Source organism: Parasteatoda tepidariorum, chromosome 8 (assembly GCF_982258835.1).
Source record: "Parasteatoda tepidariorum strain Cologne lab strain chromosome 8, Ptep-v5.0, whole genome shotgun sequence".
In the NCBI taxonomy this organism is placed as follows: domain Eukaryota; kingdom Metazoa; phylum Arthropoda; class Arachnida; order Araneae; family Theridiidae; genus Parasteatoda; species Parasteatoda tepidariorum.
The window spans coordinates 9010196-9028675 of record NC_141762.1 but is presented as its reverse complement, the minus strand read 5'-3'; the positions used below and the strand labels follow the sequence as shown (position 1 = coordinate 9028675).

The 18480-nt window shown below is 30.1% G+C and overlaps 1 protein-coding gene across 1 annotated transcript in view; it reads right to left on the bottom strand.

Moving 5' to 3' along the window:
- The window catches only part of LOC107457266 (ras-related and estrogen-regulated growth inhibitor-like protein A), an 81989-nt gene continuing 63509 nt past the window's right edge, over nt 1-18480 (bottom strand). Inside the window, exons 3-4 of the mRNA XM_087149791.1 lie at nt 6887-6963; nt 1-2023 (exon numbers count right to left, since the gene is read on the bottom strand). Coding sequence (XP_087005917.1) covers nt 1577-2023; nt 6887-6963 — 524 coding nt within the window. The 3' untranslated portion in view covers nt 1-1576. The remainder of the gene's footprint in view (nt 2024-6886; nt 6964-18480) is intronic.

Below are 18480 nucleotides of genomic sequence, written 5' to 3'. Positions count from 1 at the left end.
CATCTTTAAACAATTTTAATGTAAAATAACTCATTAAATATACATATTTTATAATCAATCCTTAATTTAGCGATCAATATAGACATAATAAAATTTCTCTTGTTCTGAGGATGTAATTTATTTAACTAGAACCATTTTCTTCAAAATAAAAAAATAAATATGTAGTAGTATGGATTGTTGCCTTAGTGCGAGTAATAATAAGCTTCTTAAAAACATTAGAAATTTAACAAGCTTTCAGGATATTCCTTTTTGTGACAGTTTTATTTACATTCCAGGTGCAAACAGGCTTTATTTTCTGAAGTTTTTTTTAATCAGTTAAATATTTAAACTTAATCCAATATTGTCTATTGTAAGATTTTTCCAAACTTTATGCATTTAATCAAGTTGGAAGTATTATTTGCACTAAAAATATCAGAAATAATCATGAAATTAAAAAAAAAAAAATGACTGACTTTCTTTTGAGTGTTAATATCTACTTGAGCTATTTATTTGTTTAAACATTAATTAAACTTTTTCTTCATGTGATTATTTTGTTCTTTCATTCTAAATATTGAAGAATACAGAAAAACAATAAACTTCAAAGGAATAAATTACAGGGTTGCTATTCCACAGGGAAAACTTGGCAAATATAACAAATTTAAAAATCCTTTAAAATTACGGCTAATATTCCTTATAAACTTGGAAATTACAGGAAATTTTTTTTTCTTTTGAAAAAATTTCCATCTCTCAAAGTGCAATCTGTGGGATATTCAACGATAGTTCAGCTGAATTTTACTATTTCCTTTAATATAGTATTTATTTATTCTTTTTTAAGTATGTTGTACAGTTCCTTATTTCTCTAAATGTTTCTAGCAATGTAACTAGCATAATTATCCTAATATAGCTCGGACATGAGCACTGTGATCGTGTGTTTAATTTTAATATAGTGTGTGTAATATGCACAGGGAAAAGGTTTTTTTTTTTTTTTAGCCAATTTGAGTGGCAACCCTGACTTAACAAAAAAAGAGTATAACTTTTAAAAGCTGGAACGTTTTTGTAAATTATAGGCTTTATTGGCCTGAAAATAAATCGAAACTTCTAGTAACCTGAAAGCGGCCTTATCTTTTTTTTTCATCACAATCTCTACTTGGTTTAGTTAACATATCCATAAAAATGTATTTATTTTTTTAAAAAAATGCTTTACTAAGGTTGAAGCAAATTTTAAAATGGAAATTAATCATTCTGAGACCAGTTTATTTCACCAATTTTATTTATGTTTTGGAATAAAAAAGTCTTTAACTCAATCACAAGTAGCTCCCTTAAACATATCAAATGAAAGTCAACATAGCGATGCTTTTTATAAAAATAACATTATGCATTTTAAAAGTGATGCCTAGTTATCAGTTGCAACAGTTTTTATTATCACCACTGACGAATCATTGAATGATGAGCAGTCTCTTTTTTTCTGCTGAAAGAATAAATGACAGGAACAATATGTTAATCATCATCACCTTAAAAAGTCACTTTCATAATAAGGTGTTAACAATTTTCACATGAAGGAATGTAAGTTTTCCAACTGATTGTTTTCTTTTCATTATCAAATGGACAGCGATGGTCTCTTTTTCCGAAATGATGAGGATTTTTTCTCACCTCTCCCAAATACCATGCCAATCATTTTTGACAATGCTGGTCCAGTTTTCCTTCTTACTGGCAAAGTCCTTAACTGCTGGGCTGCTGTTGCCTCTCGTATCAAAGACTGAAAAGCTAGGCTGACGCCCACGAAGTTTTCTGCAGCCGACACCTCATAGAATTGGCACCTGTATTGGAGAGAGGCTTCGTGTCCATCATCCACTGCAACTTGCCTGCCACGTTCAAGGTCTCTCTTGTTGCCCAGGAGGATGGCAGGAGCCCTTAGGGCTCCTTTACTTAGTGTCACCGACTCCAAGACTTTGCGTGCTTTTTCAAAGGATGATCTGTCGCATACGCTGTAAACAACCACAAACGCATCCGCCCAATCGATGTGGTCTTGTAAGCAACAGTGACTCTGAAAGAAAGAAAAAAAATCCTTGATATCAAATCACGTGTATTCTGACGTGCCATTGAAAAATCAATGTAAGCGACAAAAAAAAAATCGAAATTGAGATTTTTATGTATTTGGCATCTTTGTATGGTAAGCTACATATTGCAACTAAATAAAAAATACATTTTGTTTTATCAGTTTTTTAAAATTCTATTTTACCATTCATAGCATTAGCCATGGAGCGAAAATAGTTGTCAATCCACTTTTCTCGGAATCAATCCAGAAGTACTTACGTTGTTTTTTGAATTACTCGGCAGTATTGCAGCATAAAATACATATCAATAGTAGAGGTATAAATTAAAATAATTTAATCGCTGTTCTGCTGGACGTACACATTTTCACTAATGGTCCGTTTATTCGACTTTAATAAATTTTTAGTTCAAAAAAGATAATAAAATGAATTTAAATTAAAAGTTACAATACGTATAGCGTAATCTTCACAATTATGAAGAAATATGCAAATATAACTCGGACCAAAACTGAAAAATCAAAACATCACTTAGCATCAATTGCTGGTTTTAGAACCACTGATTATTGTGAGATGATCTGAGTCAAATTTTAGTGATCTCGGACACGTTACATATTATACTCTGAAAATACCGTTAATATCGAGCCTTGCTTTAAGATGAACTAACGAAGTGCGTTACATTTGCAGAATAATGTAAGTTTTTGAAAAGATATTTAATTTTAGTAATCTCTGATAACCGTTAATTTCGAACCCTGTATAAAGATGGACTAACGAATAAAGTGTTCTACATTTGTCGAAGAATGTAAGTTTTTGATTAAAGAATATTAGTGATCTCTGACTATCATTAATTTCGAGCCCTGCATAAATATGGACTAACGCAGTGTTTCCCAAACTTATGACTTTTGTGTACCCTTTCTAAATTTTTCGTAACGCTGTGTACCCTAATAAAAAAATTATCGTGCTTTTTACTATAAAAAAATTTGTACAAAAGTTAAAAATTACAACTGCCTTTTGACAATACTAATTATTAACTGTTAACTCAGCAAAAAATAGCCAAAAGAAAAATACTTAATTTTAAATTTTCATGTAGAGCTTTGTTTTTAAATAAAATTTTTGGAAATTTTCTTTTGTTGTAAGATATTCGCATAAGAGCGCGTACCCCCGCTAAACTGTTCCCGTACCCCTGGGGGTACGCGTACCACACTTTGGGAAACACTGGACTAACGAATAGAGTGTTCTACATTTGTCGAAGAATGTAAGTTTTTGATTAAAGAATTTTAGTGATCTCTGACTATCATTAATTTCGAACCCTGCATAAAGATGGACTAACGAATAAAGTGCTTAAAATTTGCACTATTAATACTAAACAATAAAAATAAAGGGAAAATATGAATAAAAATGTATTTGGGTTATGCCTATTGCATGCAATATAAATATACACGCACAAATACTGTATACTCTCAAAGTTGAAGGGACGCTAAAAAAAAATTCGAGATAGCAAGTTCAGAACTAAATATGTTCTAAAAAGTAGAAAATATATTCTAAAATGTTACTTTTAGAATTAGAGTCATAAAACATAAGGATAACTACTAATAAATTTGTTTGCAATGTCTAAATACAACTATAATAATTTTATTTTTAAAAGTAAAACAAAATCAATGATGCATTAAATAGAAAAGAATTGGTTTCACGATAAACTTACACTGTGATTTCTCCGCGAAAAATTCATTTTCTATTTCGAAAAAAATTTAACATCACAAGGTTTTGAGAAGAAACCCTTCGACATAGGAATTCAAATTAATATTAGATGGATATATAATGCCAAAGGAAAAAATATTTTTTTGACATAAGGTTTTCGAGATATCTTGAGTATACTATACTCAGTTTCACAGACATAGTCTGCATCATACCGTAAAGATGTTTCTTTCGGAAATATGTATTAAAGCATATTAAAGATTCTTTGATAAGAAGAAATATTAAAATTTGAGAAAAACTTGCATAAAATGAAATTGTGAAGATACAAACACTTGAAATAATAACTTAATCCTTTTCGTCAATCGAAAAAATTGAGTTTTTATCTATTATGTAGTCCGCAATTTATTAAAAAAATGTTAAATTTGATTACTGTTAAAATATTGACAGTTAACAAAGCGTTTTTTTTATTCCTTAAATAATGAGGAGTACCAAACAATTTTGCATAAAAGGTGCATCATGTTTCATTATACATTATGATCACGTTCTTTGTACATAACTCTTTCAATTATTTTAAATCTAATTACTATACTAGTAATCAAAAGCAAATCATAAATTTTGTTACCTTTTTATTGTTTAGGAAAAGTCTCTGATTAAAAGGCAAGAAAGTTGGTTGGCTGCTCAGATCTTTTTTTTTATATAATAAAACACGAAACAAACAAAAATAGAAAAAAAATCCACTTTTTTTAAAAAACTAAAAATGTCTGATAAGTACTCAATTACTTTCTAACAGCTTTTTAAATATAGAAAAGTTGACTAATTTGATTTAGCTGTTTTATAATGTAGTGCATTTTTTTTTTTAAATAATCATATGCAGACATTAATGGTTGTTTGAAAGATTCAATTTTTTATTCGCCTTGCATTTTATTTCATTATTTTTTATTATTTAAAAAAAATGCTATATTACCTTAACCGCTTCTCTTTCCAATTTTTTTTTAAAAAATGCAAAAAAATCGACATATTTTTATATTTTGTTTTAATAAATACAAAGAACTAAAACAAAGCATAATGCACAAGTTTTAAGTTGAAATTTTTTTTTTTTTTTCTAAAACACATTTAATTTACTATCCTGAGTTATCTCGGGAAAATGAAAAAAGTTAAATATTAGTCTTAGTATGATAGCTTTTAAAACAAGGGACAACACAAAGTGATACGCCATTTTTTTAACTCTTTTTTTTTTTTTTTCTAATGTAAATTCAGCAGCCATTAATATACTATCACACAAAACACGTGTGCAGTCCCACAATCCAAAAGCAAAACTCCCAAACTAAACTTCGCAAATTTCCAATAAAACGGATTATTACTAATACTAGGACGCTTCGCCCCCTTCTCGCTGGCGCTCACCAATCCCCGGAACTGCTTTCACAGTTCATTTCGGATTGCTTCGCAATCCAATGCTCGCTTTGCTCGCTCATTGGATACGTTCTTAACGTCTAGTTTTTGTATACTTTTTTGAATACTGAAGTTCCGAAAACCTTTCACTGTAGAAAATTCTAAACCTGTACATTTCAATATTAATTTGAAATTGCAAACAGTTCACATATTTTTCTTAATCACACTATTCTAAATTTCAGTTGTTGAGAAAAGTAACTGTTGTAAGTTTTGTTTTAAAGTCTTTTCCACCAGAGGGCTACATCCATGTGTTGTAAAACAATATGAAATAGTAGTCTGCCACTGAAGGGCGGATGTAAAGCATCGGCTTTGATGAAGATAATTTTGTATTTTTAATTCTCAGAAGGGCGCCACCCTAATAATATGGAATTTGTAAAATAAATGTATATATTTTTGATTGTTGATGAAACCCATCATTTTGTGTTTTCATCAGTTTTCAGAAGCAGAACAACTAAAAGTTTATTATTTTTTCACAAAAAAATAAAATGTATAAAAAGCAAAGAAAAGAGTAAGAAACTGAGTATAGTCATAGAAAAAGTGAAAACTATAATATAGTATTTGTCAGTTAAAATAAAACTTTTTGTTTAAGTCATTGCTAACAATTCAAATTTCTCCGAGGCAATTCTAATGTATAAATTAAGGTAGTATTGTTAAGTTGAAACACAATATTTTTAGTTTTTATGTCAACAATACAATTCAATTTTTCACAAAAACGATTGTTTCCATAGTTAAGTTCAATATCAACAATTCAAATTTTTCTGAGGCAACTCTTAACCTCTAAATATTTTTTATGTACACATTTCTAAACAGTATTCAACCACAAAACAACTTAAAGTCCTCAAATTTAGCATGAAGTTGTAAAATGTAATGAAAGAGATTCGTAGCAATAGTGAAAGTAGAAGTAAAGTTAGTACTGTAAAATTAAAACAATATTTTTGATCAATGAGCCAAGTTCTTCAAGAAGCAGTTGTAGAAGTAGGTTGTTTATTTAAAACTTTTTATAGAATTTCTTTTAGAACACAATTGTTAATTTGGGCATTTGGCGATACAACACTTTTAGAATTGAAGGATTTGTTACGTCAAGCTCTCAGGTATCATAATTTTGATCTAGTTGCGCTTCTATATGTCATTTTGATTTATGTTGCTAAGTTAACTTTCAAAAAATTCTATGGCTGGCAACAGCATTTTTATTTTTTAAGCTGTTTATTTTTATTTCTTTTAGAATTCGTTATTTTTTTAGCGAAATGAACCTAACAGAATTCTTTGCCGACTGTTTACTCTATGAATGAAGAAAATAAAGTAAATATTTAACTGTTGTGAAAAGAATTTTATTTAGTTGTACAAAGTACTTCAGCCAAAATTTGGGAGCCACGTAAGAGAATTATATATATTAGATCAGAAACACATCATTAAAAGGCAGAATGCTTTGGTGTTTTCAAAACAAAACAAACCAAACGTTGCCACCGGTGGAAAAGAAATACAGCCAAAATTTGGGAGCCACGTAAGAGAATTATATATAATAGATTATATTTCTTTAATGCTTTCTTCCGAGTAAAAACGTGATAAAACAAAACGTACTGACAAATTCTGCAACACCCGAGTTTTCTCGGGATGTTAAATATTTCCAATCTATATATACCCGAGTAAACTCGGGACAATCAGGGAAGGGGTTAAAAAAGAAAACTGACATTTATTGTAATAAGGAGTGTACTTACCTCACATTGAGATGCATCTAGTATTTCAACATACGTTGTAGTATTGTCGAAATCTACTGTCTGTTTGTATATATTTTCTGAAACAAACGAGAAAAGACTGTTAACCCTTTGACGTAGAATTTATATTAAACACATGAACCAGTTTCATACTTTCATTATTTTGTAATAAGTGAAAAATATTGAATTATGATTATAAATTAAGTGAAAAAGAAACCTGTTTACCAAGACTTATTAACGGTTACAACGTCTAAACAGGAAAAAACTTTTAGTAAGTCTTGGTAATCATTATTTCTTTAAAAAACAAACTACAAATAAAATGGTACCAGTAATGGTAAATTGCTACCAGTATTTTCTCTTTTCTGGGGTATAAACAACCTAGCTGAGGTTCATTTTGCAAGAAAGAACAAGGGAATGAAAAAAAAAATTTTTTTTTAATCTTTCAACTTTTTACATTAACCTTTTGAACCAGAAGAATTTTTATTCAGGGTTCATACACACCTGAAAAAAATTAAAAAGCTCTAGTAATATTATGATAAAAAAAATATATTATTACATTTGTAGCTATCAGAATATTTAATTTTCTTCAAGTAAACATATATTGATCCGAAGATGACGGATACGAAATTTTAATTCGATAGTGGTAGCTAAGATTAAGAAACTTTCAGCTTCTTTGTAACAAAATTGAGGAAAGTTATTTATTTTTTCCAGTTGCGTACAAACCCTATAATTAAACATATTTTTCATAATTTTGTGTTAATTTCGAATAAATTAAGTAAAAATTATTATATTTAGCATTTTAATAATGTATGGCTATGAAAAACAGGTGTGTTTTTCCGCTTTAAAGCTAAACTTTTCCAAACAAAATTCATTTCCGAAGTTAAGAAAAGAAGACGTTAAGAAGTGCAAAGAGTTAGGAAAATAAAAAATACTGAATTTGAATGTTTGATAAATTTAAAAAAAATTTTAGTAAACCAAATTTTAAAAATCTTTTTTCCTTCTAATGTCAATTTACTATATTTTAATTTACAAAAAGAGAAATCTTTAAAAAATAATATTTTTGTAATAAAATTTGTGATCGTTCCGTATCAGTGTCTTAAAACAAATAGCTGCGTTTATGTATCATTTGTTTTGTTATTGAACGGGAAATATTACACTACTTGAATCTGAAATTTACGCAGTGAACTAAAGTTTATTAAAGCTGGTGCAAACTTCTCGCTTAAATTACTACTTGAATCTGAAATACTACTGTACTCTTAAATACTAACATTTGTAATAACTGGGCTGCCAGTTTTCTAAGTTTTGAGTAAAAATTTCATCTAGAGGTTTTTTTTTTTTAAAAAAAAAAAAACTCGGTTTAGTTTATTTTTTGCTTGCAAGTTTATAACGAGATAGTAGGTTTATATTCTTTAATATACACTTGTCTGCTCCTTTGAAAATAACACTTAAGAAGAAAAAAAACATATTAACGTAAAGCATTATGAACTGAAATGCATGAAAGCCTTTCTACCATTTCCTAAGTACCAGAGGAGTGGAGACTCTTAGTATTCACTCGACACTTAGTATTCACTTTAAAACTCCTGATGATAAGCTCCAATTTAAACATTATCTTTGCAAATATTAAAAGGGACGCAGTGAAGGGTTTTATGTATGATTACTTGATCATTAAATTTGATTTGAAGTTATTTGCCACAAAAGTTATTTACCATATAAAGTTATTTGATTTAAAAGTTCATATAAAAAGCCACTTTGTTTCAGTGGTTTAGTTAACCACTTAGTTTAATAAATTCGATTCATAGGGTTTTTACTCACTGCTACTTCTAAATAATTACTTAGTTGCAACTAAGCCATTTCGAACTTTTTAAAAAGTTGGCAAAGCGATCGAAAATCTGTAAACTTTAGTTTGTAGTTTTCTTCCTTTTTTTTCTCCTTAATATTTTGTCGAAACTGGAACAGTTGTCATCTCTGCGTGCACTCTCAAAGTATCTGAGCTATAGAAGTGCTTTCTCGATCCGACGGTGTCCCACTTTGGACTGATCTTAAAGACACAGTTCAAAGTAGAACACCGAAGTCAAGCATCACTGGCTTCGGTCAGTATAGTTTGTTTAAAATAAGAACTCCTCCAGACATTCGTCTGGAACTGTTGCGGTGACTATGGTAACGAGGTATGACTACTTCAAGTAGGGGTACGGAGTCACTGTTTTGGAGTAGTTTCGGGTCGTCGAGAGAGGAATCTCTTTCTTTGGTCTATTGTTCCTAGAGTGAAGCTACCCTCCCTAAAAGGAGCCATTCTTGTTTCCATAGCACCAGACGGCCTCAAACTTTGTGGCGGGATGAGTTCTTAGCTTGAACAAAGTATAAGCGGGTGGGTGACCACTTTGATCAGCCTGCGTAGGGACAGAGGGTGCGCGATATCGGTCCTCGAGCCTAGATCAGTTTCACCTTAAAGTGCTCGACTTCGCTCGTAGGGGTAAAAAGGCAGGAGTCAATATTGCAATGGCATGTCTTCGGATCATACTCAGGGATGTTTCCCAGACCGTCGCCAATTGTGCAGCTCCAGTGCGACGTAAATAAAAGTACCTACCATTCAACGGTTCATTATGATTCAAAAGTATCTTGCTCTTAGAATGCAAAATTAAGTTTCAAAGTTTAGTTAAATTTGGGAATTACGAGTAGATTTATGAGTTAAGGTTGATAACAACTCTAAAAGCTTACATCCAACAATCCTCCTTTACGCTAAAAGTTTTTTTTTTCTTTCAAAGAAAGTTTTATATTTTTAGCATTTTCCTCAGTTCTATGAATATTGAAAAAAAAAATTATACAAAAAAATAGCATTACATCAAAATTGAAACAGGGAACAAATTGAAAGTGTAGAAAATGTTTTCTATTATGTTGCAAAGAGCAAAGGTCAAGTGAATTATTGTAGTTATCCAAATAAAAATTACTTTCTAAAGTAATGAAAAAAAACCACAACTTTCTTAAAGAGAGCTCTTACAAAAATGCATTTAAAAGTAATGGCTCCCGTAAAGGCAAATGGTTAAGTCGATTGCCTAAACAAACACGAAGAAAAACTAGCTTTTCAGCGATTTTACTTTGTTTACCGATAAATGTTACTTCTTTCTCTCTCTCTTAAAATGACGACCTGAAGCTTTGAGCCTTAGGCTTGATCTTGAAGAGCAGCTCAATTTATAGACTATTCGTATGTTTAAACGCTTTTTTTCTTTCTTTCTAAACCCGGAAATTAGGTGAGATAAACAAGACAGCTAAATCTGTTTGATTTGGGTCACGATGCTCGACCAATATCAAAGTTTTAACGGCTTTATTGACTAATTTTATTTGTTTGATTTCTTACATGCCGTCATTTACCATTGGGTATCCAATAATGTTAGAAGATCTCAGTTTCAGAAAGAAAAAAAATATTGTAACGATAAATCTCTGCAATCATGGTTTGGAGGGGAAAATTGACAGTTACAGTTATTGCTCTAAATAAAATGAAATTGAAAGCTGCCATATTAAAAAGATGATGTTTTAATGTTATCTATTAAAACAAAATTTCTAATTTTAGAAATTGGGTTTATTTTCATGACTTCTCTCAGATCAAGTTTAATAATTTTTCCATTTCGTGTTTTTAAAACGATTCTACCTCTTAGAAGTTGAATAAATTAATTTAATATACGATATTAATGTAGCGATTAACCTTAAACTTTATTAGTTGAACCAGATACGAGATATTTATAGCAGTTTCAATCTTTTAGCAAATACAATTTTTAGAAAATACTTGCGTACTTCTAGTAAGAAATGAAGGGGAAAAACGTTATTACAAACAATATATCTCTTCGTGTAAAAAAAGAAGAAAAAAAAGCAAGAATTATCGTCGTTTTTGATGTTTAATTTTATGTAACGTTTTAATTTGCTGTGCTATTAGAAATTTGAAAATGTGAAAGCTTACAGAAAAATGCATGGAGAATAAAATGAAAACCTGATAATTAGTTAGATAAATACGAACTGTTAAACTTGTAGTAAAAAATACCGCACGGACCGCTCTGCATCTACTACGAAATTAAAATGGGATGTGTTGAAAGTATCGTTTTTATTTGTAAACTTTACACTAAATTTAATTCGAAACTCCGATTTCTTCGAAAGCTTTTGCGACTTTGAGTGCTTCTTTCGGGTATTTCTTCTCTATTTAAGCTTTAACGATGATTATTATCTGTAAATAATCTAAACATTTATAATTTGATCGCAAGTAAAAGTTGAATCTTTTTTAAAGCCAAAGTCTTAGCCTCCAGTAAATACGGAATTTCCTAAATAAAAAGCTAAGGTAATGTATAAATATTTTAATAAATTAGTATTAAAAGAATTAGTCCACCTTTACTTATAAATAACTTAAACACATATGTAAAACGTAAATTAGTCCAATAGGCATATTTTCAAGTTTAGATAAAAAATTTATTTAAATTGTACTCGCCTTAAAAATTTCATATTAATTATCTACCGTTAGTAAAAATATGTGTTGGAGGCAAACTCACAGGAAATAGAAATAAGTCAGAGATGCCAACTGCTCCGGACACGTCAAAATTGTTTAAAAAACGGTAAATAACTACAACTAAAATTTGCAAATACTTGACTAATTTTGCTTGTTTTTTAAAAGGTTTAGTATAACTTGACTATAACAAAGTGGTGAATTATATAAGCCTTCGAATTCTTTAGAAATAGTGGTGTACATAAACCTAATAAATTGAATTTATTAAACCAAGAATCGCAATTAATAAACTACCACTCGAAAATATTTATTCTCTGTCCGGAGCAAGTTGGCATCTCTGATAAGTGCCTATTAAGTTACATGAACGGATATCTACAGCATACCTGCCAACTTTTAATCCTTTCCTTTATCATTTTTCCCAGTGGTATTAAAATGGAATTAAAACTTCAATTTTAAGCAAACAAATACGTTGTATTTGAGAAAACGTGAGTTGACAACCATGATAGTAATGCATATTGATATATGTCCTTAATTTTTGTAAGAATAGTGGTGATCAAAATCATTTAAAAATTAAGATTATAAAAGAAAAAATAGTATATAATTACTACCACTTTAAATATCAAAATAAAATCTTCCGGAAAATCCGGAAGAGTTGGCAGGTATGCTACAGTGCCCTGTAGAAAAAAAACGGACCACTCTGAATAACTTTTAATTTAATGATCGGATCTGCTCGTTCTAGGACTCAATCTTAATGGTTCAAGGGAATGACCTCAAATATGCTAATTAATAAGTTCAGACGATATTTTAAGTTACGAAATCGGACACAAAAACTTACTTTATCTAGATACTTTTTTTTTCCGCAATCTGTAGAATATGGTCCCCATAGTTTGATCAGGAGAGTGATTTAAAGTTTGGACCCCTGAATGTCAATTTTATTTTTTGCGTATTTCGCCATATTTCGAAAACTTTTTACCCGAATTTAAAATTTTTTGTACACAATTATGAAACTCGTTTGTCCAAAAATAATTCTATGCAAAAAATAAATTTTAATAAAGAATAATTATTTTTTATTATTTCATTTAATAATAGTTGAAAAAAATTTTGAATTGCAATGTATGCAATTTTTTTGAATTTTACATGGCGAAATATAACATTTGAGCGAAATTAGTCGAATAGATGATGAGAAATCAAATTTTTGAAAAATCGAAGATTTAAAATTCAATTTCTCAGGTACTATTCTATCGATTTCGCAGATTTTTTTGGCATTTAAAAATACATCATTTAAAATAATGTAAAAAATTGCATACCTTACAGTTCAAATGTTTTTTCAACTACGATTAAGTAAAATGATACAAAATAATGAACATTTACTAAAATTTATTTTTTGGATAGAATTATCTTTAGACAAACGAATTTTATAATTTCGCGAAAAAAAATTTCAACTCGCTTAAAAAGTTCATGTAATATGGTGAAAATAGTAAAATTAATATCAAGAGGTCCAACCTTTGAACATTTCTCCATTGAAAAAAAGGTATATTTATTCAGAGAAAGAACTTTTCTGTGTCTGATTTCGTAAATTAAAATATCGTCTGTCTTTATTAATTAGCATATTTGAGGTCACTTTCTCGGACTAGTGAAGTTGAGTCCTAGAAAGTGAGGATCCTATCGTTAGATCAAAATATATCCAGGGTAATCCGTTCTATTTTTTTTTTTTTTTTTTTTTTTTTTGCGCACTGCATTATTCTTTTTTTTATATATACAGATGCTTTTCATAGATAAATCACTTTTCTGTTGTGCCGAGCATTCATATTAAAAGAATAGTTTCACTATTATTTTTTAATAAGTAAATTGTGTAAAATATTCGATAAAATAAAAATATCGCGAAATATTTTACCCTTATTAGTTAGTTACATGTAAAGTCAGGATTAGTCAAGGCAAAACTATATCACCTGGAACAAAAAAAAAAGAAAAAAGAAAAGAAGACAGAGATGTGATACGTCAACGACATATATTACTACCTTCTATAAAACGATGCCATTGCCTTTAATGTCTCTGACACAGCATGACTGCTACTACTAAAATCGCTCATTTAAATAACACTGTTAGGAAACATGGAATAATTTTTTTGAAATAGGCTTAACAGTTATAAGAGTTTTGAGATGCATATATGGAACATGTAAAAATATCTACTTGCCGTTAAATCTTAACCCTAATTGTTCGGTAAATAGCTACGGTGACATTAACCCTGTAATTACAGAAACCTGAGGGATTGAGAAATAATGTGTGCTTCTTTTTTCCCTGCTGGTCTAGCTCACAGCAATGATCATCTACCCGCTGCTTTCAAATGGTCGGCATGATTCTTAATTGAAATTGTTCGATTCAAAGAGTAATCATACAAAACCGTTTGTGGAATGCTAATGGTTTGGTTAGTTTATATTCGGAAAAAAAAATTATTTTAACTTTATTAAACTCAAAAAACTTCGTTTTTGTTCTGTGCTTCTTATAACACAGAACCATCATCTAACATTTTTTTTCATAAATAATGAGAAATGAAAAACTCGACAGTACAATGTTAGCCTAATCATCCAGTTTCGAAGGACTTTTGAGTATACAATTGGTCAAGAGTATACTAACAGTATAACTATACAGTAGTATTTGGATAAACTAAGTTGTATACTAATAGGCAGTAATATATTAATGGTATAGCTAAGTAGAATACTTAAAGTATATGTAGGCAATTGTTTACCTACAGTATAGCTAGACAGGAATATACTCCTAGTCTAAGTAAGCAGTAATATGCCAATAACATAACTAAGTATATAATGGGATATGTAGGCAATTGTATATTATTACTATAACTAGGTAATAATATACTAATGGTATAACTAAGTAGTATAATTATGGTATATATAGGCACTTGTATGGTATATTTATGGTATATATAGGCAGTTGTATGGTATATTTATGGTATATGTAGGCAGTTGTATGGTATATTTATGGTATATGTAGGCACTTGTATGGTATATTTATGGTATATATAGGCAGTTGCATGGTATATTTATGGTATATGTAGGCAGTTGTATGGTATATTTATGGTATATGTAGACACTTGTATGATATATATAGGCAGTTGTATGGTATATTTATGGTATATGTAGGCTGTAATAGGCAGTAGTATTTTAAAACCGTCATTGAACAGCCGGCCCAATTCGGAGTTTACGACAATCACTGTTCAACTTCGTAGCCTTGTAATTTTGAACTCAATTCAGAAGACAAGAGAACTCCTGGATCAAGCATTGGGGGGAAATTTGCCAACGTGGATGGTTTTATAATGGAACTAACCCCATTTGCTTTACAGAAAGAGGAAAACCTACCTGGGTTAGCCTGACGGCAAGTGAACTCTAACTCATGATCCGTCCACCACTGAAGATATTTTCGTCAGCACTATCGTCGGTGCAGAGTTCGTATCGACGAGCTATTGCTGGGATTCGAACCGATGTCACCTCATTAGGAGGCGAGCTCTCTATAATTGCGTAGTAATATACTAATAGGCAGTGACATGCTAATAACTAGGTAGTAATATACTAATGGTATAGCTAAGCAGTATATTTATGGTATATGTAGGCAGTTGTATTCTAACACTATAATTAGGCAGTAATATACTTATATTATACCATAGTAGTATAGTATATTACTAGGCAGTAATATAGTAATAGTAAAACTAAGTAGCATACTTATGGTATAACTGAGCAGTTATATACTAATAATATAACTACGCAGGAGTATACTAATGTAAGGTGTCTGCTATTGACAAAAATCTCAGTTAGTAGTTCTGTTAATTGCTGCTTCTTTTTAAAAACTAATTCCTATTCCTCAATCTCGAATTCGTTTCAGATATTGTATCGTAAAAATAATCGGTGAAACTGGAAAAAGGGTAATAGGCACCCTGCAATATAGGATAGCAAAATGAAACTTTGCAAGGCTGTTGCTTTCCTTAGATTTAAACCTGCCAACTTTCTGCACTTTGTGGTAACATTTCTTTTCGTGATAGCTAATTTTGATTTTTTGAGTTTAATGTTTTAATGTTTGATTCTTTGTTAAATAAATTTGATTGAACCCTTCAGTAAGCACTATTTAAAAGTGAAGAATAACACTGGGAACCAAATTTTTTGCTGCATTTATGTAAGTACTTTGTTTTACCTAATTCGGATGTGGGAATTTCAAATCGGAAATTAGGTTTGTTCGAAAAGGTGCAGATTTTTTTCGAAATGATATTTTCGGTTTATTTTACTTCTGAATGTACAAGTTTATAAAGAGCGTATAGGTTTATATTCACAGATTTACAATTGTCTGCTCTTTTGAAAATAGCATTTAAGACAAAGAAACATATGACCTTAACGTATCGAATCATAGACTCAAATGTATTAACGTCTACTTTCTACCACTCCCAACGTAACAGAGAGTTGCAGACACTTAGTATTTAGTCGAGTGAGTTTTGCAAGAAATTAAATTGCATAAAAACTGTAGCTTGTTGAGAGAAATCTGCGCACCGAAAATATCTAAAATTCGTTCAAGAACCTCATGCGACAGAGAAAAAAAATTTCTCCCCCTCTGTTAATTAGGGCTAGCTTATATAATTAATTCCACCTATGGAATTGGCTACTTGAATTTCTAGAAGAAGAATACTTCACATACCCACACATATGACTTATGACGTCAGAGCCAGTTAATCTTTATCAGCAAAATGGCGTATTAAAATTGAGCTAAGTTTCTCTACATAAGTTAGAATGTTAATGAATGGTAAGTTAATTAAATACAGTGCCGTATCGAATTAGTTAAAATAAAATTCTTTCTCCTCTACTTCTTAAACTTAATTTGGATGGATTTACTATTTGCTCATGTATTTTTTGTAACCCTACATAACCGTGATATACTATTGTTTTGTGTACGTGGCAACTTCGATGCATAACCACTTTGTTTATGTTACACATGGCTCCGAGCCTGTCTTTGTATTAAGTTTCTGTATATCATCTATTGTAAAAGAACTGAAATATTTGAGAAAGAATTTCATATGTGTAACTTAAGAGAATTGAAAGGTTCGGTTTACTCGAAATAGAATGGGAAGAACAGTTTCTAACGTAAACAAATGTTACGTTTCAATTACCAATCAGGATCGAGGTACCCATACTACGTCACTTGCAGGTTTCCCTTTCTCTTTATTAGCAACACTATAGAACACATTTAAGTGTAACTAAAATTTCATAAAGATAACAACGGAAATTGTTTTACATCTTTTGTTACTCTGATTTTGAAGATTTTTTTTCGATATTAAATCCCTTAAATTCTTAAACAAATTCCCCCATCTAACACTGTTCTTTTATCTGAATGAAAGAATATTTTTAATTCAAAATTAAAATTTCGTTTTTCCTACATTTAATTTTACAACTTTTTTTTTTCCTTTGAAAAGTTTTAACCATTTCTCATAATACTTGAAGATTTCGTCCCATTGCTTTTCCCAATTATTCCGAAAACAAAATTTTATTCCCGAAACTTAATTTCCCAAAACATAATTAATTTCCTAAACATATTTTTTTTTTCAATAAATATAGAGACAAAAATTTATATTGCTTATAAATCTTCGGAATTTTTTTGTTTGTTTTGTTTTTGGAGTACCGTTTTACCCCAGCGGAATAATTAGAATTCTTTTTAAACCTGTATACTCATTTATGAAACCTGCAATTATATTTAATTAATTTAATACTTATTTCGGCACTTTTCATTAAATTATTTAATCAAAATGCTAGTGAAAATAATTTATCAAACATAATTTTTTTTTCTGGCTGCAATATATTGAATACATTAGGGAAAAAAACATTTATAACTATTGCATTATTATAGGTTATTATTAAAATAACAATAAAGAAATTTATATCTCTGATAATTGTTCTCAACGTTTGGAAACAGTTTTTGTTTTTATTTCAGCAAGAAAACATGCTTCACCAATTCAGAAATAGATGTCAATGCAGTTCCGAGAATTCAAATGTCTTGCATTAAACGCGAAACAATTTTACAAAGATGGAAAAAAAAATCACATTTAATTTAAAATCATTCCTCACATTTTTTTATTAATGTGTTCAGAGTTGCTAACGAATTTTATTTATAGAGTAGAGGTCCAAATACAAAAGATTATTTAGGGTTCCACCACAATCAAAGGACAGAAAAAAAAAAAAAAGAATAAAAAGCGACGTTTTAACCTGTGCCATGACTGAAAATATAAAAGCCTATTTAATGCGTACAGTTTCATAGAATTTATTAGCTTTCGAATTTTCAGTATTTCCTCTTACCGTACACATTAACAGCAATTTACCCAAACGGCACTAACAGTCCAGATGGAGGCTAAGGAATCTCTTGTGTCGCGTAGATTAAATCGAAATAAATAAAAAACGTGAATAAAGGACGAATGAAGTACAGAAATGGACGTACTATAATTTACGTTCTCTTGACAAGAATCTTCCTCAGAGTTTGAACACTAAAGGGCAGTAGGAAAGTAAAAAGATAATTATGTGCAAAGTGGTTTAACCAAAAGCGGCAAAGGAACATGCTTGAACAAGATTTTTTTTAAAAAAAGGGATAAGAAACAGACATGGATTTTGACAGGAGCAGCAGGATGCAAAATATTAAACTAAAAGAGATTTTCAAACATTGGGGAAGGGTGGGATAATAACAGGTCATTAACTAAATTCATGGAATTTTTCAAAACATGGAATGATTCCCAGAAATCAAGCTGAGTAGAAGAAGAGGAGTGTTAAATGATTTTAGCAGAAGAAAACTCAAGCCTATGATTAGAATTACTACTAGGTGATGGAAGATCGTTTGACACCCTTATTTTTAACACGTTCTCTAATTCGAAATTTAAGGGTGTGTTTAGTTTGTCCAATATTCGCAAGACTACACTGACAAGGAATTTGATAAATACCCCTGCCATTAGCATAAGCAATAGAGTCATTAAGGTTGGTAAAATTTGTTCTGTGCTTCATGCGTGCTTTATTCGAGTTGTTTTTCACTTTAATCCCTAACAGTCCCTATGCAATTACAGTTATTTTAAGAGCACTGT